This window comes from Mastigoproctus giganteus, chromosome 13 (genome assembly GCF_048544385.1).
Source record: "Mastigoproctus giganteus isolate SK-2022 chromosome 13, ASM4854438v1, whole genome shotgun sequence".
NCBI lineage: Eukaryota > Metazoa > Arthropoda > Arachnida > Uropygi > Thelyphonidae > Mastigoproctus > Mastigoproctus giganteus.
Genome location: NC_143587.1, coordinates 102,532,440 through 102,559,906, shown reverse-complemented (window position 1 = coordinate 102,559,906; position 27,467 = coordinate 102,532,440). Strand labels below are relative to the sequence as shown.

Genomic DNA, 27,467 nt, shown 5'->3' with positions numbered 1-27,467 from the left:
TTCGATGAGCTTGAAGTGCTAGTCACGATATCAAAGGCAGATATTGTTTGAATATCAGAGACAAGGTGTCACACAGACATAAGCAGTGCATAACTGAAATTTGGGGAGTACAATGTGTACAGAAAGAACAGACAGGACAGAAAGGGAGGAGGGGTTATGCTGTTAGTTAAGAAACAGAAAATCTAAGGAAGTCCATCCAATTGATGTTGGTGGACAATGCAATGTTGAGTCTGTTTGGTGTGACATAAGCATTGGGAAAGGAAAATTGAGAGTAAGTGTGTGTTATAGGCCTAATGAATCTGATGAGTATAATGAGCAATTGTGCAGAGAAATAGAGTGGGCCAGTAAATTAGTGTCTTATAATAGAGGATTTAATTTCCCAGATATTGACTGGAATTTGTGGGTTGGTCACTCACACACACACACACACTAGCAAGGCTTTTCTGGATTTATTGGATTGTTTTCTACAGTAGCATGTTCGGGAAACAACTAAAGGAGTAATACTCTTGATCTAATTATCAACAGTGATTCTTCATGTATGAAGAATCTTCCTTTATCTGCAGATTCTTCATACATGAAGAATCTGCAGATAAAGGAACCACTAGGTGGCAGTGATTACAGTGTGCTGAAGTGGGATTTACTCAAATTTTTTTTTTTTTTTTGGTAGTTGTTGGCGCATCGGCTTCTATGGCCATAATGCACCTCCCAAGGTTTTTGCAATACTTTGATCCAAGCCCAAGGCAGAATTCGAACCCGTGACCTTTGGGTTGCGAGGCAGGCACTTTACCCACCCGGCTAGCCCGGTCAGCGGATTTACTCAAAGAGGTAACTACCATCAAGGGTAAAGGGAAGGGATTTTGCTTTCATAAAAGTGACTAAGGTGATCTGAGACAGTATTTAAATTCTATTTGGTGGAACCAACTGATGATGTTACCAACAGCAAATTCAAAATGGGAAGCATTCAAAGAATTAATCTTGGAAGCTACTAGGCTTTACATACCAACTAAGAAATATTGTTCAAGATTTAGGCCTAAATGGATGTCAGATGAACTAATTAGACATGTGAGAGAGAAGAAAAATGCATGGGATACATATAAATTAATATGTGACACAGAAGCCTGTGATAGATATAAGCTGGTCTGTAACCAAGTTACAAAGGAGGTTAGGCAGGCAAAGTAGATTACAAGAAATCTATGGCAAAGGATGCAAAGAAAAACAGCAAAGAGTTATGTAAATTCTTGAAGGAAGAGGATGAATCAGATTGTTCCACTTGATATCGATGGTTCAACTGTTGATGATCCTGCTCAGGCAGCTAATAAACTAAATGAATATTTTGCATCGACATTCACACATGAGCAGTTATTCAGGGAGGGGAATACCAGAGGTGTATTCAACTCTGGCAGTAAGATAAATTATTTTGTAATAACTGATAGTAAAGTGGAGGGAAAATTGATGAAGATAAACACAAGAAAGGCACCTGGGGTGGAAGGAATCTATCCAATTATTTTAAAGGAGGCGGCAAAGGAAGTAAGCAAACCCTTAGCCATAATTATGAGAGCTTCCCTGGACTCAGAGGAGGTACCCATGGACTGGAGATGTGGAAATGTGATCCCAATCCACAAAGGAGGATCAAAGGGAGACACAGGTAATTACATACCTGTTAGTTTAACTTCTGTTCAAGGGAAATTAATGGAGGCACTGGTTAAAGAAGCATTGCAGGATCATCTAGACATGACTTCAGTTATAGCTCGAATACAGCATGGGTTTGTTAAAGGGAAGACTTGTTCGACTAATCTGACTGGATACTATGATGTAGTCACAAAGGAACTGCTCTTCATGGACTAATGTTATTAGTGGAGTCCCTCAGGGTTCAGTGTTGGATCCATTGTTGTTTTCTGTATTTATAAATGATATTGATGATGGTATATCAGGCTTAATGTCCAAGTCTGCAGACGATACGAAAGTTGGCAGGGTTGTTAAGGATGCTACTGACGCTATGCTGCTGCAACAGGATCTGGAAAGGTTGAGCAAATGGGCTGAGAGGTGGCAAATGAAGTTTAACATTGACAAATGTAAAGTACTACATATGAGAAACATCAACCCCAGAGCAAAGTATCAACTCTGCGGTACTACACTGACAGTAGTAGAGAATGAAAAGGACCTGGGGGTAATTGTGCAGGCAGATATGAAATTCTCTGAGCAGTGCAGAAGGGCTACAAGTGTAGCTCATGATGTCTTATCAATGATATACAGGAATTTTTCTAGCAGGGAAGAGGAGGTGATTATTCCCTCGTGTAAGGCAATGGTCAGGCCACACCTTGTGTACTGTATACAGGTCTGGAAGCCTCATTTTAAGAAGGATGTAGAGGTGTTGGAACGAGTACAGATAAGGGAAACAAGATTAGTGAATGGAACAAAGGGTTGCTCTTATGAAGAAAGACTTAAGTTTTGCAAATTACAGTGTCTGGAGACTAGGCACCTGCAAGGTGATCTGATAGAGGTGTATAAAGCCTTGAATGGCTTGAACATGCTCAATACAGATGGGATTCTTCCTCTTGCTCAGAATAATCGCCTGAGAGGGAATATATTCAAATTGAGAAAAGACAGTTGTAGGATAGATGTGCGGAGGTTTCTCTTTAGCTAGTGGGTGGTTGAATGCTGGAACAGCTTCCATCTGTTGTTGTAGAAGTTGATAGCTTAAATAGATTCAAGGCAGAATTTGACAAACATTTGGAGCGAGTGGATGGGTGAAATAAGAGGTTTTTTTTTTTTTTTTTTTGGCTGATGCTATATAAGCTTGCTTTCTTCCATCATGTGCCTTTGTTAATGCTAATGCTATTGCTTCATATGATTATGAGCCCTATGGTATTATTACTCAATACAGGAAATGTTGCACTTCCAACTGTGTCATGTTATGCATTAGTGTAGTTTCCAGTGTTGTGGAGGATGGCTGCAGAATTTTTTTTTCTTCTCTAAAATCATGAAAAGAAAGTTTCGATGTTCTGCTTTCTGGCTATGCAGGCAGCCTTGATGTTCGGACAATCCTGATGATTGTGCTGACATTCAAGATTGCCTATAAAATTCTGAATGTCTGTGCAATTCCCAGCAGCTGCTGACATCTTGAATGAAACAAAAAATTCAGTGGAAATGTATGTGCAGGTGAGGGGGAGGGAGATGATAAAATTAAGGTTCACTGGATATTACTGTCCTTACAAGTTCTTTAGGCTCTTTGGTGTAGTTGGATTAGTTGGTATGGTAATTCAGCTGCATTCTAACCTTACAAGTTTCCAGAAAACTGCAGCCTGGAGCTGATTGTTGTCTTTGTATGTGTATGGATGTTCAAAATTGGGAGGCACTCCTCATTGTTCAAGTTCAACTTTGTATAATACAGGTTAGTACATAAAATGTTGGCATATTTGTATCATCGATTAACACTGAACTATTAGCTGAATTTCAATTAGTTTGTGGAAGCCTGTAGTAATTCCTATAGAATTTTCTAGAGACCAACAATTTCACAGCACATTAGCATGGGCACATGATGCAAGAAAGCAAGCTTTAGCATTAGCATTAGTAGAGGCATTTGATGCAAGGAAGCAAGCTTATGCAGCATCAGCCAAAAAAATTAAAGTAAAATAAATAAATAAAAAATAACCACTTCCACTTCACCCCTCTGTTCGTTCGAAATACCTGTCCAGCTGAGCCTTAAACTTATTTAGGCTATCAACTTCCACGACAAGGGATGGAAGCCTATTCAACCAACCGCTGGCTAAAGGCAAATTTCCTCACGTTTATCCTACATCTGTCTTTTCTCAATTTGAATTTATGCCCTCTCAGGTGATTATTCTGAGCAAGAGGCGGAATCCCATCAGCATTGAGCATGCTCAAACCATTCAAGGCTTTATACACCTCTATCAGATCACCTCGCCAGTGGCTAGTCTCCAGACACTGTAATTTGCAAACTTAAGCCTTTCTTCGTAAGAGCACCCCTTTGTTCCATTCACTAATCTTGTTGCCCTTCTCTGTACTCGTTCCAGCAGCTCTACATCCTTCTTGAAATGAGGTCTCCAGGCCTGTATACAGTACTCTAGGTGTGGCCTGACCATTGCCTTATACAAGGGAATAATCACCTCCTTATCCCTGCTATAAAAATTCCTATATATCATTGACAATACACCATGAGCTACTCTTGCCGCCCGTCTGCACTGCTCAGAGAAGTTCATATCTGCCTGCACAACCATCCCCCAGGTCCCTTTCATTCTCTACCACTGTCAGTGTAGTAACACAGAGTTGATACGTTGCTCTGGAGTTGCTGTTTCCCATATGTAGTACTTTACATTTGTCAATGTTAAACTTCATTTGCCACCTCTCAGCCCATCTGCTCAACCTTTCCAGATCCTGTTGCAGCAGCATAGTGTCAGTAGTGTCCTTGACAACCCTGCCAACCTTCGTATCGTCTGCAAACTTGGACATTAAACTTGATATACCATCATCAATATCATTTATAAATACAGAAAACAATAAAGGACCCAATACTGAACCCTGAGGGACTCCACTAATAACATTAGTCCACGATGAGCAGTGTCCATTGATTACCACTCTCTGTCTTCTCCCCCTCAACCACCCCTTTATCCATAGCAGCAATTTGCCTCCAATGCCACACTGCTCCAATTTGTGCAGCAGTCTTCCATGTGCAACAGTATCAAAAGCCTTTCTAAGATCCAAGTATATAATATCAAAGTTATTCCCTGCATCCAGTTCTTTTGTGACTGCATCATAGTATCCAATCAAATTGGTCAGGCAAGACTTCCCCTTAACAAAGCCATGCTGTGTCTGAGCTATAACTGAAGTCTTGTCTAGATGATCCTGCAGTGCTTCTTTAACCAGTGCCTCCATTAATTTTCCGGGAACAGAAGTTAAACTCACAAGTCTATAATTACTTGTGTCAGCCTTTGATCCTCCTTTGTGAATTGGGGTCACATTTGCACATCTCCAGTCCATGGGTACCTCCCCTGAGTCCAAGAAAGCAAGCTTATACAGCATCAGCTTCAGAATCACTTTTACCTCTGCCAGCGGCTACTGTTAATCTATTAGTCCATGTATCCCCCAAGCTAGCAGTTTTCTGACCCATCTAACTCTGCCTCGATAGCATCAGCAAATATTCTTGCACCCTTTCTATTTAAGTGTATCCCATCCCTGTAGAAGCAGTCTGTCCTGTTAACAAGCACATACCAGGCTGAGAAAAATTCTACTTCTTGAGCCTTGCACAATCTCTCGAGGGCCGAATTGATTGGCAAGGCTCTCATCATATACTCCCTCCTATCGTGTCTGGGCAGAATTGCAGACACTTTCCAATTCAACCCTAACTCACGGCTTTTTTTCCAGCATTGACTTGTACTTGTTAAGTAATTCTGCCGGTCCCCTACTCTCAATATCATTAGTGCTAATGTGTACAACAATATCACCCTTTGTGCCCTTAAAAGATGACATCTGCTCTACAATGTCATCAACTTTTGCTCCTGGCAGACATACCCTGGTCCTGTTCCATCCATCCCTTTTTGCACAATATGTTCCCTGTTTCCCTGAAAATAGAGTCACCTACAACAACAACTAGTTCCTTTGGGACCAGTGCATTCTGCCTTGGGGTTTGCCTCTGTGTTGCTTGATGTTCAAGTGCAAGCTCTTGCATTGATGTGGGCAGCTGAGAGCTTGATGGGCCCCTCAATTTAAATCATTTGAGGGCATCCACCCTGTCCTTCAAGCTCTCATATAAGCCCATAACAATGCTGAGTTGGTGCCTGATTTCCTCGCACTCCTTACATCGTGCACAAACAAAGACATTACCCTTTGCAATATCATGTCCCGTTCCTGATTGCTCCACAAACATCAAACAAGCTGTGCATTTTAATAGACTGTGATTCAGAGGACAACTGCCCCCTCAGTTCTCCCCTGAACCACAGCACTTCCATTAGTTTGAGCCTTTTGCTTTGCTGCTCTGGTCTGAGTCATGATTTATATTCAAGTTCAATAAAATTCCAATACAAAATATAACCCCAAACTTATATCCCAATGCAGTTATAACACTATATATATATACATATATGTATTTCGGTATTTAATGTTATCTCCGAGTTACGTTATATGACTTTCTTATCCCTTGTTAACTTATATGTATTAATTTATGATGTTACGTTTGTAAAAACTAGGTCGCTATATTTATTTAGTTAAAGTACAATTCAACTGACAATAAAATTTAATAAGATTAATAAACTGATTTACTGATTAATTGATACTACTATACTGGCTATCTAGTTTTCCGATAAACTTTACGCTATCTAGTTTTCCGTTAGACCTTACGCTATCTCGTTCGGTGCACACGTATCATATAACAATGTTGACAAGTTATGAACTGTTAATCTACGGACACAAGGTATTATTTACTTTCCAAATCGTGCTATCTAAATTCAAAATAAACCGCGGAGCTTGACTAGATCTATAAGCTACTTATAGAAAATAATTTAATCTAACAATTAAGTCAATAAAGTGGCTAAGTATAATTAAAAACTTGCGTTCGCGGGAGCTGCAAAACCTGTTCAACACGTGGATTTGATACTCTTACCGATACTAAGTAATAACCTACAAAATCTCTATCTAAATTCAAATTAAACTAAAGTATTATTACTAGGAATATAAAGCAATTCTAAAAAATAAATTAATATGCCAATTTAAGTCAATAAAAAAGCAAAACTTCTCTATTTGCTGGAGCCCATAAAAACTTTGCCTGTTCACATGTACTCTCACACCCAGACTTCTGATGAATCTCATGTGCTCCCATCAGTAAGAAAAATGGCAGAGAAGTTTTCTCACAACTGAATAGACAGCTAAAGTTGCATTTTTTTTTTGAAACTCATTGGGGATCTACAAGAAACATGATATGAAAGGCATTTGAAAAAGTTTGTGGCCTAAGTATGATGGGTTTGTTTGAGGAGTCAGGTGCTAGATAGTGTATGCTAAATCTGATGAATATGGGTAATGGTTCAAGATTTCAGAGTTGCACTCTTGCAGTGCAGCCATGGCAATGACAAACTTGTCAGCAGTGCATTGTCCTGTTAGAACAAGACTCCTTTTCTGAGTTTTTCTTGGCATTTATTTGTGATGTTTCATGCAAATGCCTCACAAGGAATAAGCCCCAGTGACTTTCTGACCTTTCTGAAGGTAATCCTAGCAAAACTCTATCAGCATCTGAAAAATCTGATGCCATTACCTTGCCAGCAGAAGGAATCAACTTGGTTTTCTTTGGAGTGGTAGAAGAGCTGTGTTTCCACTGTTTGGACTGTTCCTTTGTCTCTGGCTGAAATTGATGGACCCAAGTCTCATCCATTGTCATAAACCTTGCAAGGAAATTTGCTAGAGCTGCTTGAAAACAATGCAAATGTTTACATGACTTGACAACTCTTGTGTGTTTCTGATCTTCTGCCAACTTTGGGACTCATTATTCTGACATCTTTTTAGAGCAAGAACCTCTGTTATTATGTGGTGCAAGTGTTCAGATGAGATGCCCAACACAATGGCAATGTACTGAACTGTCACTTGCAGTTACTCATCACCAGATCATGCATACTGCCAACAAATAGAGTGATAGGTGCAGGTCTTTCACAGTGTGGGTCATTTTCCAGGCTCTCCCTCCATCATTTAAAGTCTACTGGCCACTTCTTATCCATGAAATTGGAAGGGGCATCCTTCACAATGTTGTAACTATATCCTCAAATTGCCTTTGGTGTCAGTCCTTTTTTTACCTTTTTAGTTCCTCTTTTGGATGACTGCATATAACTTGTTTTTGTCCATCTTTCCTCATTCACACAACTTTGTTGACTTCAGGACATGTAATTAAAAAAGATGTTATTGACACTTGGTGGGTTACTATTTGAAGTGTTTTGAACAGAAATTTTTAACACTGTACCACTATCCTTTCACACAGCCATATAAACTTTTCAAATTCCCCTTGTACTTCAGTTATAACAGTAGTTAGAAGAGGAAAGTTGTATAAAGGAAAGAAAATGACTTTGAGCAGCTAGTGTTCATTCTCTGGAAAACATAGAAGCCCTCCAAGTTGCAATACATTGTAAAACAAGAAAACTGCTCATGAACTCAGAATAGCTTAGCATTTTGATCAACAGATGCATCAACTGAATTTTAAAATGTTCACATATTACAGTGCTGCATAAAATTTCCAAAAACAATAAGCAGAGAGAGAGAGAGAGAGACAGACAGAGAGAGAGAGAGGGCACCTCTGTAGCCAGGTGGGCAGGAGCAGCAGTGCATAGCACACGCTTCTTGATTAGACCAGGGTTCAAGCCCGTGACCACCAAATATGGAGGATGCGGAAAGGTCAGGGAATGACCACCGCATATCCCCGGAGCAATATGGCCTTAGTTGCTAATGCTCCTAAAAACCAAATGACAAATAACAAACAAACAATAAGCAGAGAAGACCTCAATTCACTCCATGGGCAGAGGAGAAAAACACAGTGTTACATGATATCTGTTTTTAGATGATGCTTATTTTCATTACAGTGGGAATATGAACAAGCAAAATATATAGTTTTGGGCAACAGAACTTCCTACCAGCCTTGTTACAAAAGTAGCCACTGAGGGAAAGTAACCATATGGGTAGCCCTGTAAAGTCATGGTTTAAATGGACCCTTCTTCAACAAAACTCTTAACTCAGAGCAATATCTGCATATACTTCATAATGACTTTCTACCACAGTGCATGACAACTTGGCTTTCCATGCACACCCAGTGGTTTATGCAAGAGAGTGCCAGTGCCATGCCACATACAACTAATGTTGAGCTGGATTGTTTGCAAACTATTTTTAGCCCTTGAAATTATCATATAATTATCCTGATTATCACAGATGGTGTTTTTGGCCACCTCCAAGTCCAAACTTGAACTTGTGTGACTTTTAGGGTTTCTTGAAAGAAAATTTGTTCTGCGGGAAACCTGCTACACTCAGTAGCTTGACAGTCATTATTGTTAAATTGTGTTGTGAAATTGATGATGTCATGTTGTGTCACTTCAAACATTAGTGTATGCTTTTTCGTCCTTGTTCATTAATATGGAGGACATATTGAACATGTGGTAAAATAAGAGTGTTTTCCAAGGATATGAGCATGAAAATTCATATTTCTATAAAAGAAAAGTTGTACTGAGTGAAAAGCAGGATATGGGAGTTAATGATTAAAATTAGAATAAATTAATTAAAACGCTTTAATTTCATGTTTTAGGAGCAACAATTTGATTACTGACACTGTAATGCTGAGAAATCCCTACATCCAGAACATTCAATATACCAAACTCACTGCTTATTTACAGACATCATTTCTCAATGCAATTTGTGATTCTGTTATCCAGTCTTAACACTAAAAAGAGGAAAACTAACTATGATTTAGAGCTGCATGTGCAAAAATAAATTTCATTTGATGTATTAATTAAATTTATTTAAATTAATTAATTATATTAAAATTCACAGTTCAAGTGCTATAACACAATAAACTCCCATTATAGTGCTAAAGGACTCATCCTAACTATGCATACTTTTGAAAGAATTTCTTTCCAGTGTTTATGAAGCAATGATTGTTTACAAATTAAAACCTGCACATTTAATATACCATGCTTGCCTTTTCTTGGCTCCTTCAGGCTCTACCCCACCCATGTGATTAAAAAGAATGAAAAATTTTAAAAAGATTTTATTATATTGAACTAAATACATCTTGAGTATTATAAATAGATAAATGCATTAACATGATAATAATGCTGTTATTAGTGAAATTTATTGATGACATATTGAACACACACACTGATTACTCTATCAGCAAGAAAAGCAAATGCAATATGTTAAATTAAAATGCTCCAGTTGTACCAATGAATAGCTAGACACTGAGTCACAAAGAGTCACCTTTCTACCTTAAAAGTTTTCAGTTAAATATGACATAACAAATGTCACCTACACCAGAAATATTTATGAAGTAAAAAAAACTGCACCATAATAATTCCTAGAATTTAGTCTCTATCATCTCTTTCCCAAAACCAAAAATCAAGCAGACAGAGGATCATATACAGGTTTATTCCATCTTAGGACTTGAAAAAAAAAAAGAAAAAAAAAAAAAAAGTGATAACAGTCTGAAAGCAATATAAATGGGAAAGTGTTTTAAAAGAAGAGTGCTATAAACATTAATGCATGACACTTCACATAGGATTCACAGGATTTAACATGGGAACCAGAAGAAATGAGCATTAAAAGCAGGAGAGTTATTATGGCAGTTTACCATATTTAATTTTAAAATAATTTCAAGGATTCTAAGAACTTCAAGATATTCCTTCTGTACTGGGATCATATGATGAAAATAAATAAAAACAAATTCAAAGCATAGGAAAAAATTGACACTAGAGCAAAACAGAATGTGACTATCTTCAGAGAGAAATGAAAGGGAACTGAACATTAAATTAAAAAGGGAAAGAAGGAACATAGGGCTGAGATATATTACAGGACTCCAGGTTAGCTCTGAGGTATATCAGCTAATCATATCAAAATCATAATAAAGCTGTCAATCTAGGTAAACAAGGGGAAAACCAATCATAGGTGTTATTTTGATTATGATTATGATTGGAAATTTATTTCAAATTGAAAGTTGTCTAGTTCAGCTGTACTTTTATTACAAAGAGTTAGTATTAGTAGTGGAAAATGATGCAAGAAAGCAAACATTATAAAGCATCAACCAAAAAAAAAAAAAAAAAAAAGTAACCATTCCACATCACCCTTCCATCCCACCAATAATCTGTCTAGTTCTTCCTTGAATTTATTCCATCTACCCATTTCTACAACAACAGATGTAAAGTTTTTCCAAAAATCAACTACTCACTGGCTAAAAGCAAACTTCCACACATCTATCCTGCAACCATCCTTCCTCAATTTGAATTTACGCCCTCTCATATGTAGTCTGAGCAAGAAGAAGAACACCATCAGTATTTAGCTTGTATTAGATCACCTCCTAGGTGCTTACTTTTGAGATATTCCAGTCTTGTTGCTCTTCTCTGTATTCCAGTAGACCTACATCATTCCTAAAATGAGACTTCCTACCTTTATGGAATACTCAAGTGCAGCTTAACCATTGCCGATGGGATAATCTCCTCTTTATCTCTCCTAGTAAAATTCTATATATCATTGAAAAAACAAGTGAGTTGTCCTGGTAGCCTGTCTGCACTGCTCAGAGAACTTCATATCTGAGGCACAATTACCCCCAGGTCTTTTTCACTCTCCACTGCCCCCTGAGCATGCTACCACCATGCAGCTGGTATGTTAAATATGGAATTACTGCTTCCATATGAAGTACCTTGAATTTGTCGATATTAAACTTCAATTGCCAATTCTCACCCCATCTGCCTAATTTTTCTAAATCTTGTTACTGTAATATACCTGATTTACAGTAACATACTGTTGTGATTAACCATACTGTGATTAACCATTGCCTTGTACAATGGGATAATCTCCTCTTTATCTCTCCAAGTAAAATTCTATATATCATCCTGCCTACTTCAATTGCCACTCACTTCTCAGCCCATCAGCCTAATTTTTCTAAATATTGTTACTGTAGCATACCTGGTTAACAGTAGCATACTGTGATTAACCACCCTGCCTACCTATGTATCATCTGCAGACTTAGACATCAAGCCTGATATGCCTTCATGAATAACATTAATAAATATAGAAAATAGCAATGGGCCCAGCACTGAACACTGTGGAACTCTGCTAATAACATTAGTCCAAGAAGAGCAGTACCCACCGTAACCTATCTCTGTTTTCTCCCACCCACCCTTGTATGTGTTCCCCCAAGCTAGAAGTTTTCTGATCCACTTAATGCTGTCTTAATAGCATCAGCAAATATTCTTACACCCCTTCTATTTAAGTGTATCTCATCTCTGTAAAAACAGTCTCTTCTGTTAACAAGCATAGACCATGCTGAAAAAAATTCTACCTCCTGTGCCTTGCACAGTCTCTCCAAGGTCGAATTGATTTACAAGGCTCTCAACATGTACTTCCTCTTGTTGTCTGGGCAGAATTGCAAACACTATCAAATTTAATCCCAACTTGCAACCAGCATTGCCCTGTACTTTAGCATTAGCATTAGTAGAGGCATTTGATGCAAGAAAGCAAGCTTATGCAGCATCAGCCAAAAAAAAAAACCCACTTCCACTTCACCCCTCTGTTCGTTCAAAATACCTGTCCAGCTGAGCCTTAAACTTATTTAGGCTATCAACCTCCACCACAAGGGATGGAAGTCTGTTCCACCAACCAACCCCCGCTGGCTAAAGGCAAATTTCCGCACGTCTATCCTACATCTGTCTTTCCTCAATTTGAATTTATGCCCTCTCAGGTGATTTTTCTGAGCTAGAGGAAGAATCCCATCAGCATTGAGCATGCTTAAACCATTCAAGGCTTTATACACCTCTATCAGATCACCTCGCTGGTGCCTAGTCTCCAGACACTGTAATTTGCAAAACTTAAGTGTTTCTTCGTAAGAGCACCCCTTTGTTCCATTCACTAATCTTGTTGCCCTTCTCTGTACTCGTTCCAGCAGCTCTACATCCTTCTTGAAATGAGGCCTCCAGACCTGTATACAGTACTCTAGGTGTGGCCTGACCATCGCCTTATACAATGGAATAATCACCTCCTTATCCCTGCTGGAAAAATTCCTGTATATCATTGACAATACTCCATGAGCTACTCTTGCAGCCCTTCTGCACTGCTCAGAGAACTTCATATCTGCCTGCACAACCACCCCCAAGTCCCTTTCATTCTCTACCACTGTCAGTGTAGTACCACAGAGTTGATACGTTGCTCTGGGGTTGCTGTTTCCCATGTGTAGTACTTTACATTTATCAATGTTAAACTTCATTTGCCACCTCTCAGCCCATCTGCTCAACCTTTCCAGATCCTGTTGCAGCAGCATAGTGTCAGTAGTGTCCTTGACAACCCTGCCAACCTTTGTATCGTCTGCAAACTTGGACATTAAGCCCGATATACCATCATCAATATCATTTATAAATACAGAAAACAATAATGGACCCAACACTGAGCCCTGAGGGACTCCACTAATAACATCAGTCCACGATGAGCAGTGTCCATTGATTACCACTCTCTGTCTTCTCCCCCTCAACCACCCCTTTATCCATAGCAGCAATTTGCCTCCAATGTCACACTGCTCCAATTTGTGTACCAGTCTTCCATGTGCAACAGTATCAAAAGCCTTTCTAAGATCCAAGTATATAATATCAAAGTTATTCGCTGCATCCAGTTCTTTTGTGACTGTATCATAGTATCCAATCAAGTTGGTCAGGCAAGACTTCCCCTTAACAAAACCATGCTGTGTCTGAGCTATAACTGAAGTCTTGTCTAAATGATCCTGCAGTGCTTCTTTAACCAGTGCCTCCATTAATTTTCCTGGAACAGAAGTTAAGCTCACAGGTCTATAATTACTTGTGTCAGCCTTTGATCCTCCTTTGTGAATTGGGGTCACATTTGCACATTTCCAGTCTATGGGTACCTCCCCTGAGTCCAAGGAAGCTCTCATAATTATGGCTAAGGGTTTGCTTACTTCCTTTGCTGCCTCCTTTAATATAACTGGATAGATCCCATCCACCCCGGGTGCCTTTCTTGTGTTTATCTTCAACAGTTTCTCCTCCACTTTACTCGCAGTTATTTCAAGATTCTGTAGCTTACTGCTAGAGTTGAATACACCTCTGGCATTCCCCTTGCTGAATAACTCCTCATGTGTGAATGTCGATGCAAAATATTCATTTAGTTTGTTAGCTACCTGAGCAGGATCATCAACACTTGACCCATCAATATCAAGTGGAACAATCTGATTCACCCCCTTCCTTCTAGAGTTTACATAAGTAAAGAACTCTTTGCTGTTTTTCTTTGCATCCCTTGCCAAGGATTTCTCGTAATCTGCCTTCGCCTGCCTAACCTCCTTTGTAACTTGGTTGCATATCAACTTGTATCTATCATAGGCTTCTGTGTCATGTGTTAATTTGTATGTATCCCATGCATTTTTCTTCTCTGCCATATGCCTCATTAGTTCATCCGACATCCATTTTGGCCTAAACCTTGAACAATATTTCTTAGTTGGTATGTAAAGCCTAGTAGCTTCCAAGGTAAGTTCTTTGAATGCTTCCCATTTTGAATTTGCTGTTGGTAACATCATCAGTTGGTCCCACTGTATAGAATTTAAATACTGTCTCAGTCCATCGTAGTCGCCTTTACGGAAGCAATAACCCTTCCCTTTACCCCTAATGGTAGTTACCTCTTTGAGTAAATCCCACTTCAGCACACTGTGATCACTGCCACCTAGTGGTTCATTTATCTGCAGATTCTTAATGCATGAAGAATCACTGCTGATAATCAAATCAAGAGTATTACTCCCTCTAGTTGCCTCCCGAACATGCTGATGTAGAAAACAATCATCCAATAAATCCACAAAAGTCCTGCTAGTGTGTGAGTAACCAGCCCCCAAATTCCAGTCAATATCTGGGAAATTAAAATCTCCCATTATAAGACACTCTGATTTACTGGCCCACTCTATTTCCCTGTACAGTTCCTTATTATACTCATCAGAGTCATTAGGCCTATAGCACACTCCTACTCTCAATTTTGATCTCCCAATGTTTATGTCACACCAAACTGACTCCACACTGCACTGTCCAGCGATGTCGACTGGCTTCACTTCCTTGGTTTTTATGTGTTTCTTAACTAATAACATAACCCCTCCTCCCTTCCTATCCTGTCTATCCTTTCTGTAGACGTTGTACTCCCCAAATTGCAGTTCTGCATCCCTTATATCTGTGTTACACCACGTCTCTGATATCCCAACAATATCTGCCTTCGATGTTTTGAGCAATACCTCAAATTCATCAAATTTATTTACTAAACTCCTAGCATTGGTGTACACGCAAGTATACCTGCACCTGTTTCTATTCTTAGCTACCCTAACACAACCCATGTGTTTACTTGTACCGCAATGGCTCCCAGCAGTCTCTGAAATACCATGCATCTTGTTTTTCAGGCTTCTGCTCATTCTAATAGAAGCAGTGCAAGAATCTCTTTCACCTCTGCCAGTGGCTACTGTCAATCTATTGGTCTTTGTCTCCCCCCAAGCTAGCAGTTTTCCGACCCACCTAACACTGCCTTGATAGCATCAGCAAATAAACTTGTTAATTAAATCTTCAGATCTTCTACTCTCAACATCATTAGTGTCAATGTGTACAACAATATCACCTTTCATGCCCTAAAAAGATGATATTTGCTCCACAATGTTATGTACTCTTGCCACTGGTAGACATGCTTTGGTTTTATTCCACTTATCCTTTTTGCACAATATATTTCTTGTTTCTCTGGGAACAGAGTCACCAACAGTACAGTACCTACCTCCTGAGGGATCAGTGCATTCTGCCTTGGAAATTGCTGCTGTGTTGTATAATGCACACATGTATGCTTTGGCATTGAGTTAAGCTACTGATAGCTTGATAGGCCCCATTTTATTCTTAGAGGGTAATACACTCTATTCTTCAAGCTCTCATAAATGCCCATCGGAAAACTGAGTTCGGTCTTAATTTCTTCACTCTCTTTGCACTGAATACACACACACAAAGACATCTCCCTTAGCTGTATCATATTACATTCCAGATAGGCCAAAAAACACAAGTAGCACCTTTTGTAAGGCAGTGATTCGTAGGAGAGCTACCCCACTTCAGTTCTCTAATGAGCTTCGGTACCTCCACTACTTTTCTGCTCTGGTCAGAGGCATGATTTCCATTTAAATTCAATTTAATTTGAGAATACTACACTGAACTAATAGAAACCTAAATGCAATAATATGTATTATGCTGTCAAATTTATGTTATATATATATATTATGCTATACTGTTACATTTGTAGAGTTTTAAATGAATTTTAGCCTTACTAGAATGACTAACATGTAGGTTAGTGCAAATACTTTATAGTCTTACTAGAAATAAAATTTCTAGTAAGGCTTTAATTCTAGAAATAAAAAATACTTTATAGCCTTACTACAAATAAAATTTCTTAGGTAATATATATATATTCCAACCTGTATGATTAGAACCCTCAAGCTACTTATCACAATTAAAAGCTTACAGTTCCACTACTATTCACTACACTACTAGTTACATAATATGATATTTGCACCAAATCACCGATACAAAAGCTCAATGAATATTAAGTCGTAACTTATAAAATCTCTAGCTAAATTTTAAAATAAGCTAACAAACATGACTAGGGCTATTAAATTATTTATTAAACAGAATTTAACATGTTAATTAAGTCAAAAAAATAGCAAATTTTTCCAAAAAACTTATCCATTTCGAAGAGCTCAAATTTCTTTGTCTGCACAGTTCATAGCTTCGAACCCAAATGATCGAAGTTCATAGATCACTCTGATTATTCCAATTGCCTAAAACTATAGCCTGGAATGTTAAATGTCAATTTTTCATTTGCAAATAATACATCATATGCTGTTGCCACTTTATGACAAGATCTGAGCATGTAACAACTGGTGAATGTCCACTAGTTGCTACATGTAACCTTTGAATATTACAGTAAATATTACTTTTGATGCTCAAAGGTAACATTAAATCAGAAAAGAAATTCTGGCATTAATGGGATTTCATGGAATGTATAAATAAAAGGACACATTTTATTGCCATAATGCTAATACAAAATTGATTCCTATAGGGCTGCTAATATATTTTTAAAAGATATAATTACACTATGATAAAAATTCTGATGTTAATGGGTTAGTTTAGTGGAATGTATGAATAAAAGGATTAACAAATTAATGTCAATTGCATAACGTTAATAAAAAATAGATTTATACAGGACCACTAAATTTTTTTGCAGACATAATTATAATATGGTCAATATATCATGACCTAAATGATATTTGAGTTTGACAAGCCATCTAAATTCATTTTGCCTTAAAGAATACACTATCTGTGATGCAGATATTGTTCGAGCAGCAACATACTCTGTATGTTGCTGCTCGAACAATAAAGTGAATTATGACATAAATGTCATACAGCCTAATGCTTAAAAAAAAAGTAAGGCATGCTGTGTGTGTTAAACCATAAGTAATAAGCATTGGAATTAGTAGCTGTAATTGGACTACCATAACCAAGAGGTTCTTGAGGTTGCATCTTTTTTTCCAAATCAATCAAAATTGTGTCAGAAGGTCAACATCCATTCACAGCTAAACTCCAAACTTACAATCTACAGATACTGAAGGCCACTGTTATTGATATCTTCTGTCTTCTCAATCCACACCTATATATTGTACTAGAGTGTTACATGTTCCAAAAGCTTTTCATGTGTGGTGGTTTCTCAAAAAAAAAAAAACACATTTTAATAAAGTATGCATCTTATACTAAGGGCAATGGGTGCAGTAAATCAACTTACTAGTTGCAACACTGCAATTAATGTTGTTCTTCTTGGATTGTTCCCATCTCTCCTTCAGATGTAGTTCCCTCTTCTTCACGTGCTGTGTGATCAATATAACCATTTTCTCGTTCTTTTGCCTTTGCTTCTTCACGAAGAATAGCAATCCAGTGGTCATAGTTTTCTTGCAAATGTTTGGTTTGCAAGCATAGGATTTTATGTCGCTTTTGGTGGCGAAAGGAACGACGTCGCAGTTTTGTACCTAAGAATTGAAAAAAGATAAAAATTGTATAATTATATTAATTAAGCTGCATACACTGCCATTCAAGAAGTTTATAGTTGAGAACAATGGGAGTGAAAATGAGTATTCAAGGTTTAGAAAAATAAATAAAAGAAATGAGAAATTATCAAAACTGACTATATAAAAATTTCCACTAAAATCTAATGTTTAATTTGATTCTTAAAGTATTTGTAATATTCATATGCTGATACAATAGTGAATTAGCCATGTAAGGGTCAACCGCATGATGGCTGTGATGTGGATATTGTGTCCTATGTTTTAACCTATCTCCTACAGAAGTACAAAGGAAGTTGGCACACAATTCAATCTCAGTTACGTCCATATTCTCCATGTCCTTTATCAAAGTGCCATCCATTCATTCATAACATGGCCTTTGTTGCTAAACATCACAGGATGATATTTAGCAAAAAAACTGGGGTAATTACGTGATAGTTATGACAGAGGATGACTGATCCAACATTCACCTTTAATATACTCTAGACTGATGAAGCCAAGTTTGCTTATAACTGTGTGTAACAGGCGCTATGTACTCTGCTAAGTGATTAACAACCCACACTGATACATTCATTATCAAGTGCAGTGGTCAATGCATGTCTGGAATGGCATTTGGGGAAGGAGGTGGGAAAGAGAGAGAGAATGCTACTTCAGTATTTATAAAAGTTATGCCACATAAAACCTATCCTGTCTGGCACTGGTTTACATGAAATCTGGGCAGCAGTGAATCCGATGCCATGACCACCTCAACAACTAGACTCTCTTCCACTAGGACTATGTAAATCCATGGCATATGCTACATTACTATTGCATATGCAAGTTGTAGTGTAGACTGGTCTGATGCACTATGGATGCTATCATGAAACCGCTATGAGCCTAAGCTTGTATTGTGGTAGACAGTAGTAATTTTGAGTTTGCTCCATTTTATCAGCCATGCACACATTGCTGTATCCAAGTAGCCAAGTGGTCCTTGATGATGTCACAAACATTCTCTCAAGTATGTCAAGCTGGACTTGCTACCTGCAAGTCTAAAACGCTTATGGAACTGATATTCAGGTGACACTCAAGTCAAGTGGACCTAATTTTGGCAAAGTCCAACCGGACTTTGCCAAAATGTTAGTAACCCTGGGTATAACCCCCATATGCAAATCCTGAAATATAGCACCTAGTATACTGGAGGTGACTCCTAGGTTTGAACCAATATAAGCAGGAGTTGAGGTGTGGTGCCCACACCACACAGAGGATTACACTATATGCCACCCCTCTCTGTTAACATGCAATATTAGGTGGCAGATGACTCTCATTAACCAGTTCAATATTACCAGTTTGCTTATTGGAAGCTTGAAGTGGTGGAACCCATGTTTAGTCCCCAGAGCAACCCCCCAGCAACTCCCCATCTCTTCCACCATGTAGTACGATTGATATCTTTTGCGGTTATGATGGACATCATGGTGAGATCCAACCTTCCTTGCACTGAGGGTAAAGCTGTAAAACTGTGTTTGCAGGCCAGCTGTTAGATAGTCCACCAGTCCAAAGTTAAAAGATCTTCCAAATCAGTTAGTGTATAATCTTGCTGCCTCTACTCTGCCAGATAGTGACTGGAGGGAGTCCAAGTAGTGTGTATGCGGGAGGCATTGACAAGGCCATTTTATGTTAAGGAGTTGGGTATATTCATGCCATGTGCACACCATATCCAAAAATTTAATTACTTCATGCAGCATGTCCTCGCCACCTTTTCTTATTACCCCGAATACATTATGAATTCTAATACTAATAGATCAAACTTATCTGCAAAAAGATCAAAATCTTCCAAAATTTCCTCATTCATTTCACAACTCTCGTATATTTGTGGTCTTGGTTCCAATCTCAATGATGTTCATTTCCACTTACAGTCTGCCAAACCCCAACATACTTTTTCTGACAGAATCCCAATTATTGGTTGATTCAACCCCTCATATTCTAATGTTTTCATCATATCAATTGATTTTATCTGTATATTTTAATGCTTTTTAGGTTTTATTTATAGAGTTAACTTATATTGTATAATAAAGTTGTTTCAATACTTTGGTTAGTGTAGGCAAGATATCAGACATTCTTATGTCTGATATCCAAGGCTTCTTCACTAATAAAGCTTTCATGTTAGAAAATGTTAAGTAAAAACTGAAGTGCTCTATCTGAATATCATATATGTCAAAATATAATATAAAAATTAAATTAAATGTTGTTTGCATCACTCATTATGCCCTGTCACATTGCAGGCCCCTAGACAATTCTGGAAAACAATTCCATGGAATAGAATTTTCCATGGACCAGAGCAGGAAGAGATGACCTCTCTTACGCCATTTGTTTTCACAATATCATTACAGACTAGGCCCAAATAGACAGACTTCTCACAAGCCAGTTCTGAATTTCAGTCTGGACTAAACTAACAGAGACCACCAAGCCAAATATGCATTTACTCAACTATTGATTGCCTGCAAGGGGATTTTCTCTCAACACACTACTTATTTACACTTGAACAATTAGTGTCCCGAGAGGGACACTATTTATTCGCACCTGAATTGCAGAGCATCAGTAACTATTTCTAAATACAGGTACCTGATGAAGTTCTCAGGCAATCAATTTTATCTGAAGAGATAGCCTCTCCAAGATGAAGTTTTTAAAAGCAACTGCAGGTTAGTAAAATTTTCCCTTTGTGCAATTCTCAATTTTATTCCAAATATAAAATAATCCTTTTTAAAAAATTAAGGTGTATTTATAAAAAAGAGTGATCTTTTTATTAGTAAGTGACTTTCCACAGATGGATAGTTACAGGTATGGTTCTTTTTTTTTTTTTAATTTTTTTTTTAAATTAAATTTATTTTAAAAGTTTTAATTTTAATTCTCAGAGTTGTGTTTTGTATTTTATTTTAACAGGAACCTACATAAAGCATAGGTTGGTTTTTAAGAAAGAACCATATCCGACCATTAATCCCACCCCTGAACAGATGCCTCCATACAGACTAATTATTTAGTAGAGGTTGTGTGCACATGCATTTGTAGGGGGAGTCACATCCTCCAGTTGTTTTACTGAAGTTATTCTATGAATATTTACAATATTCATTTAATCCTTTAAATGTTCCTTAATTTGGTTGTTTTTTTTTATGATTTTTATTAGCATTAGCATTAGTAGAGACATATGATGCAAGGAAGCAGGCTTATGTAGCATCAGCAAAAAAAAAAAAAATTCACACATCCATTCCCTCTAAATGTTTGTCCAGTTCCTCCTTAAATTTATTTAAGCTATCAGCTTCCACAATGACAGATGAAAGTTTCATCCAGCAATCTTGTTGATTGCTGGAAGAAATAAAGACAAATTTCTGCACATCTATTCTATAACTGTGTTTCCTCAATATGAATTTATGCCCCCTGCAGTTCCTCGGAGCAAGAGGAAGTATCCCATTAGAATTGAGCCTGTTCAACCCATTCAAGGCCTTATACACCTCAATCAGATCACCTCGCGGGTGCCAAGTCTCCAAATGCTGCAATTTGCAGAACTTAAGCCTTTCTTTGTAAGAATATCCCTGTGTTCCCCTCACCAGTCTTGTCCTTCTCTGTACTCGTTCTAGTAACTCTACATTATTCCTAAAATGAGGCCTCCAGACCTGTATACAGTACTCAAGGTGTGGTCTGATCATTGCTTATACAAGGGGATAACCATCTCCTTATCCCTGCTAGAAAAATTGCTGTTTATATTTGAGAAGACACCATGAGCAGACTGTCTCTTGCAGACTGTCTGCTGCTCAGAAAACTTCATATCTGCCTGCAAAATTACTTCCAGGTCTTTTTCATTTTCTACCACCCTAAGTGTAGTACCACATGGTTGGTATGTTACTCTGGGGTTACTTCTACCCATATGCAGTAATTTGCATTTGTCAATGTTAAACTTCAGTTGCCACTTCTCAGCCCATCTGCCCAACTTTTCTAGATCCTGTTGCACTAGTACACTGCCATTACTGTCATTAACAACCTTACCAACCTTTGTATCATCTGCAAACTTCACCATTAAGCCTAATATACCTATACCTTCATCAATATCATTGATAAATATACAAAACAACAGTGGGCCGAACCCTGGGGGACTCCATTAATAACATTAGTCCAAGAAGAGCAGCATCCATTGATTACCACTCTCTGTCTTCTCCCATTCAACCACCCTTTAATCCATTGTGTCAAAATGTCAAAAGCTTTCCTGAAATCCAAGTATAAGATATCAAAATAATTTTTTGCATCAGTTCCTTTGTGACTACGTCATAGTATCCAATCAAATTTGTCAGATTAGACTTTCCCTTAACAAACCCATGCTGTGTCTGAATTATTACTGCAGTCTTGTCTAGATAATCCTGCAATGCATTTTTAACAAGTGACTCCATTATTTTCCCCAGGAACAGAAGTTAAACTAACTGGTCTGTAATTACTTGTGTCACCTTTAGGTCCTACTTCGTGAATTGGTGATACATTTGCAGATCTCGGGTCAATGGGGACTTCCCCAGATTCCAAGGATACTCTCATAATTATGGCTAAGCATTTGCTTACTACCTTTGCCAATTCCTTTAATATAACATTAGCATTAGTAGAGGCATACAATGCAAGAAAGCAAGATTATGCAGCATAAGCCAAAAAAAAAAAAAAAAAAAAATCCTCCCATTTCATCCCTCCATTCGTTCCAAATGCCTGTCCAGCTCAGCCTTAAATTTATTTAAGCTATTAGCTTCCTCAACAAAAGATGGAAGCCTGTTCCACCAATCAACTCTTCCGCTGTCTAAAGGCAAATTTCCACACATCTATTCTACAACTATCTTTCTTCAATTTGAAACTGTGCTCCCTCAGGTTCTTAGTCTCAGCAAGATGAAGAATCCCATCAGCATTCAGCTTGCTCAACCAATTCAAGGCCTTATACACCTCAATCAGATCACCTCACAGGTGCCTACCCTCCAGGTGCAGCAATTTGCAGAACTTAAGCCTTTCTTGGTAAGAACACCCCTTTGTTCCCTTCACCAATCTTGTTGCCCTTCTTTGTACTCGTTCTAGCAACTCTACATCCTTCCTAAAATGAGGCCACCAGACCTGTACACAGTACTCAAGGTGTGGCCTGACCACTGCCTTGTATAATAGGATTTTCACGTCCCTGTCCCTGCTAGCAAAATTCCTATTTATCATTGACAAGACTCCATGACCTGCCCTGGCAGCCCGTATGCACTGTCAGCGAACTTCATATTTCACTGCACAATTACCGCCAGATCTTTTTCACTTTCCACTTCCCTGAGTATAGTACCACCCAGTTGGTATGTTTCTCTTTGGTTATTGCTACCCATATGCAGTACTTTTCATTTGTCAATGTTAAACTCCATTTGCCACTTCTCAGCCCATTTTCCCAACTTATCTAGATCCAGTTGGAGTAGCATACTGTCTTTAACAACCCTGCCAACCTTTGAACTATCTGCAAACTTCAATTAAGTCTAATATACCTATACCTTCATCAATATCATTGATAAATATGCAAAACAACAATGGGCCCAACACCGAACCCTGGGGAACTCCACTAATAGCATTTGTCAACGAAGAGCAGTGTCCATTGATTACCACTCTCTGTTGTCTCCCATTTAACCATCTCTTTATCCATTGTAGCAGCTTACCCTTGATGCCATACCTCTCCAATTTGTACAGCAGTCTTCCATGTGCAACGATATCAAAAGCTTTCCTGAAATCCAAGTATATGATATCGCAGTGTCCATTGATTACCACTCTCTGTTGTCTCCCATTTAACCATCTCTTTATCCATTGTAGCAGCTTACCCTTGATGCCATACCTCTCCAATTTGTACAGCAGTCTTCCATGTGCAACGATATCAAAAGCTTTCCTGAAATCCAAGTATATGATATCAAAATTATTTTTGGCATTCAGTTCCTTTGTGACCACATCATAGTAACTAATTAAATTGGTCAGACAAGACCTCCCTTTAACAAACCCATGCTGTAGCCTGGGTTTGTTAAAGGGAGGTTGCAGTCTTGTCTAGATGATCCTGCAATGCTTCTTTAACCAGTGATTCCATTATTTTCCCTGGAACACAAGTTAAATTAACAGGTCTGTAGTTTCTTGTGTCACATTTTGAATCCCCTTTGTGAATTGGTGATACACTGCACACCTCCACTCCATGGGGACCTCCCCTGAGTCCAAGGAAGCTCTCATGATTATGGCTAAGTGTTTGCTTACTTCCTTTGCTGCCTCCTTTAATATAACTGGATAGACCCCATCCACCCCAGGTGACTTCCTTATGTTTAACTTCAACAATTTCTCCTCCACTTTGCTCTCAGTTATTACAAAATCACTTAGCTTCCTGTTGCATTTGATAAACTTCTGGAACTCCCCTCATTGAATAACTCCTTATGTGTGAATGTAGATGCAAAATACTTATTCAGTTTATCAGCTACCTGAGCAAGTTTATCAGCTACCTGAGCATGATCATCAATAGTCAATCTATCTATGTTAAGTGGTCCAATCTGATTCATCCCTTTCCTTCTAGAGTTTACATAAGTAAAGAACTCCTTACTGTTTTTCTTTGCATCCTTTGCCAAAGATTTCTCGTAATCTGCCTTTGCCTGCCTAACCTCCTTTGTGACTTGATTACAGACTAGTTTATACCTGCCATAGGCTTCTGTGTTGCCTGATACTTTATATGCATCCCATACATTCTTCTTCTCTGCCACTAGCCTCATTAATTCATCTGACATCCATTTAGGCCTAAACCTTGAACAGTATTTCTTAGTTGGAATGAAAAGCCTAGTAGCCTCCAAAATTAAGTCCCTGAAGGCTTCACATTTAGAATTCGCTGTTGGCAACATCATCAGTTGATCCCACTGTACAGAATTTAAAAACTGTTTGAGACCTCTGTAGTCACCTTTATGAAAGCAAAAGCCCTTCCCTTTAGCCTTGATGGTAGTTACATCTTTAAATAATTCCCACATCAATACATTGTGATCACTGTCGCCCAGTGGTTCCTTTATTTGCAGATTCTTAATGCATGAAGAATCACTACTGATAATCAGATCAAGAGTATTACTCCCTCTGATTGTCTCTCGAACGAACATGTTGCTGTAGGAAAGAGTCGTCCAATAAATCCACAAAATCTTGCTAGTGTGCGAGTGACCAACCCACAAGTTCCAGTGAATATCTGGAAAGTTAAAATCCCCCATTATAAGACATTCTGATTTACTGGCCCACTCTATTTCTTTGCACAATTGCTCATTATACTCTTCAGATTCATTAGGCCTATAACACACACCTACTCTCATTTTTCCTTTCCCAGTGCTTATTTCACACCAAACAGACTCAACATTGCATTGCCCACTAGCATCAATTGGATGCACTTCCTTAGATTTTATGTGTTTCTTAACTAACAGCATAACCCCTCCTCCCTTCCTATCCTCTCTATCCTTCCTATACACATTGTATTCCCCAAATTCCAACTCTGCACTGCCTATATCTGTGTGACACCACGTCTCTGATATCTCAACAATATCTGCCTTTGATGTCTTGACTAGCACTTCAAGCTCATCAAATTTATTAACTATACTCCTAGCATTGGTGTACATGCAAGTATACATGCAACTGTTCCACTATGACCCCCAGCAGTCTTGGAAATCTACATTACATTGCTTTCCAGGCTGCTGCTCATTCTAATAGAAGCAGTGCAAGAATCACTTTTGCCTCTGCCTGCAGCCACTGTTAACCTTTCGGTCTGTTTATCCCCCACACTAGCAGTTTTCCGACCCACCTAACACAGCAAATATTCTTGCACCCGTTCTATTTAAGTGTACCCCATCCCTGTAGAAGCAGTCTCTCCTGTCAACAAGCACAGACCAGGCTGAAAAAAATTCTACCCCTTGAGCCTTGTACAATCTCTCCAGGGCCGAATTGATTGACAAAGCTCTCATCATATACACCCTCCTATCATGTCTGGGCAGAATTGCAGACACTTTCTCATTCAACCCTAACTCGCGACTTTTTTTCAACATTGACCACCTGTACTTGTTGAGTAGATCTTCAGATCTCTTACTCTTAATGTTATTAGTTCCAATGTGTACAACATCACCTTTTGTGCTCTTAAAAGATGATATCTGCTCTACAATATCATCAATATGCAGTGTCCATTGATTACCACTCTCTGTTGTCTCCCATTTAACTTTTGTCCCTGGCAGACATACCCTGGTCCTGTTCCACCTATCCTTCTTACATAGTATATTCCCCATCTTCCTGACAATAGAGTCACCAACAATAACTAGTTACTTTGGGACCAGCGTATTTTGCCTTGGAGATTGCCTCTGTGTTGCCTGATGCACAGGAGTGAGCTCTGTCGTTGAGCTGGGCAGCTGAGAACCTGATGGGCCCCTCATATTAATTTCTTCGAGGGCATATACCCTACACCTCAAACTCTCATAAACACCCATCAGAATGCTGAGTTGGCACCTAATTTCTTGACACCCCAGACACCTAGTGCACACGAAGGCATCCTCCTTGGCTAGATCATGTCCTGTTTTAGAAAAGTCGGTAAAATTTCACATTTCGCACATTTTTTGAGAGGCGCCTCCGTAGCCAGGTGGGAAGGAGCAGCAGTGCATAGTACACGCTTCTTGATTAGACCGGGGTTCAAGCCCGTCACCACCAAATATGGAGGATGCGGAAAGGTCAGGGAATGACCACCGCATATCCCGGAGCAATATGGCCTTAGTTGCTAATGCTCCTAAAAACCAAACAACAAACAAACAAACATTTTTTGAGACTGTGATGCATTGGAAAATCACCCCCTTCGTTTTTCCCCCAAACCACGACACTCTCGCTAGTCTGTGATTTTTGCTTCGCATCTCTAGTCTGGGTCATGATTTCTGTTTAAATACAATTTAATTAACAATGAAATTTAATAAGATTAATAATATTTGATTAATTGATAATACTATAATAAGCTAACAGATTTCTAATACAGTGCTTCGTATTACGCTATCTAGTTTTACTTTATACCTTCGCTATAAGTTTGAGATATATATACATTAAGCTATTTCTTATTGACTACAATATGGCGGCTAGTTCAACAATATTGGCACCAACACCGGGAGTCGTAACTTCCAAAAATCGCTGGTTAAATTCAAAATAAGAAGCTAACGAACGCTATTATATCTATTTAATATCTCCGGAAAACACAATTTACTATGTTAAATAACAAAGAATACGTTAAAAATTTAAAAATACTTATCCCTTTACAGCAACCAAAAATCCACTGTCTGTACTGTTCTGCAATCCCAGCGCCCTCTCCAATAGCTGGATGGATCCCATCCACCCAAGGTGACTTTCTTATGTTTAACTTAAACAATTTTTTCTCCACTTTGCTCTCAGTTATTACAAAATCATTAAGACCCTGTTACAGTGTGATAAACATCTGGCATTCTCCTCCCTGAATAACTCCTCATGTGTGAATGTAGATGCAAGATAACTCCTTGAGATTGTCAGCTATCTGAGCAGGAATTATCAACATTTGAACCATCGATATCAAGTGGACCAATCTTTTTCATCCCCTTCCTTCTAGTTTATATAACTAAAGAAGTTCTTGCTGTTTTTCTTAGCATCCTTTGCC

At 38.4% G+C, this 27,467-nt stretch overlaps 1 protein-coding gene across 1 annotated transcript in view; it reads right to left on the bottom strand.

Annotated features, from left to right (window-relative positions):
- LOC150076313 (cGMP-inhibited 3',5'-cyclic phosphodiesterase 3B-like) overlaps positions 1 to 27,467 on the bottom strand; it is a 290,459-nt gene that overhangs the window by 34,449 nt on the left and 228,543 nt on the right. Inside the window, exon 11 of the mRNA XM_090387318.1 lies at positions 17,530 to 17,770. Coding sequence (XP_090243444.1) covers positions 17,547 to 17,770 — 224 coding nt within the window. The 3' untranslated portion in view covers positions 17,530 to 17,546. The remainder of the gene's footprint in view (positions 1 to 17,529; positions 17,771 to 27,467) is intronic.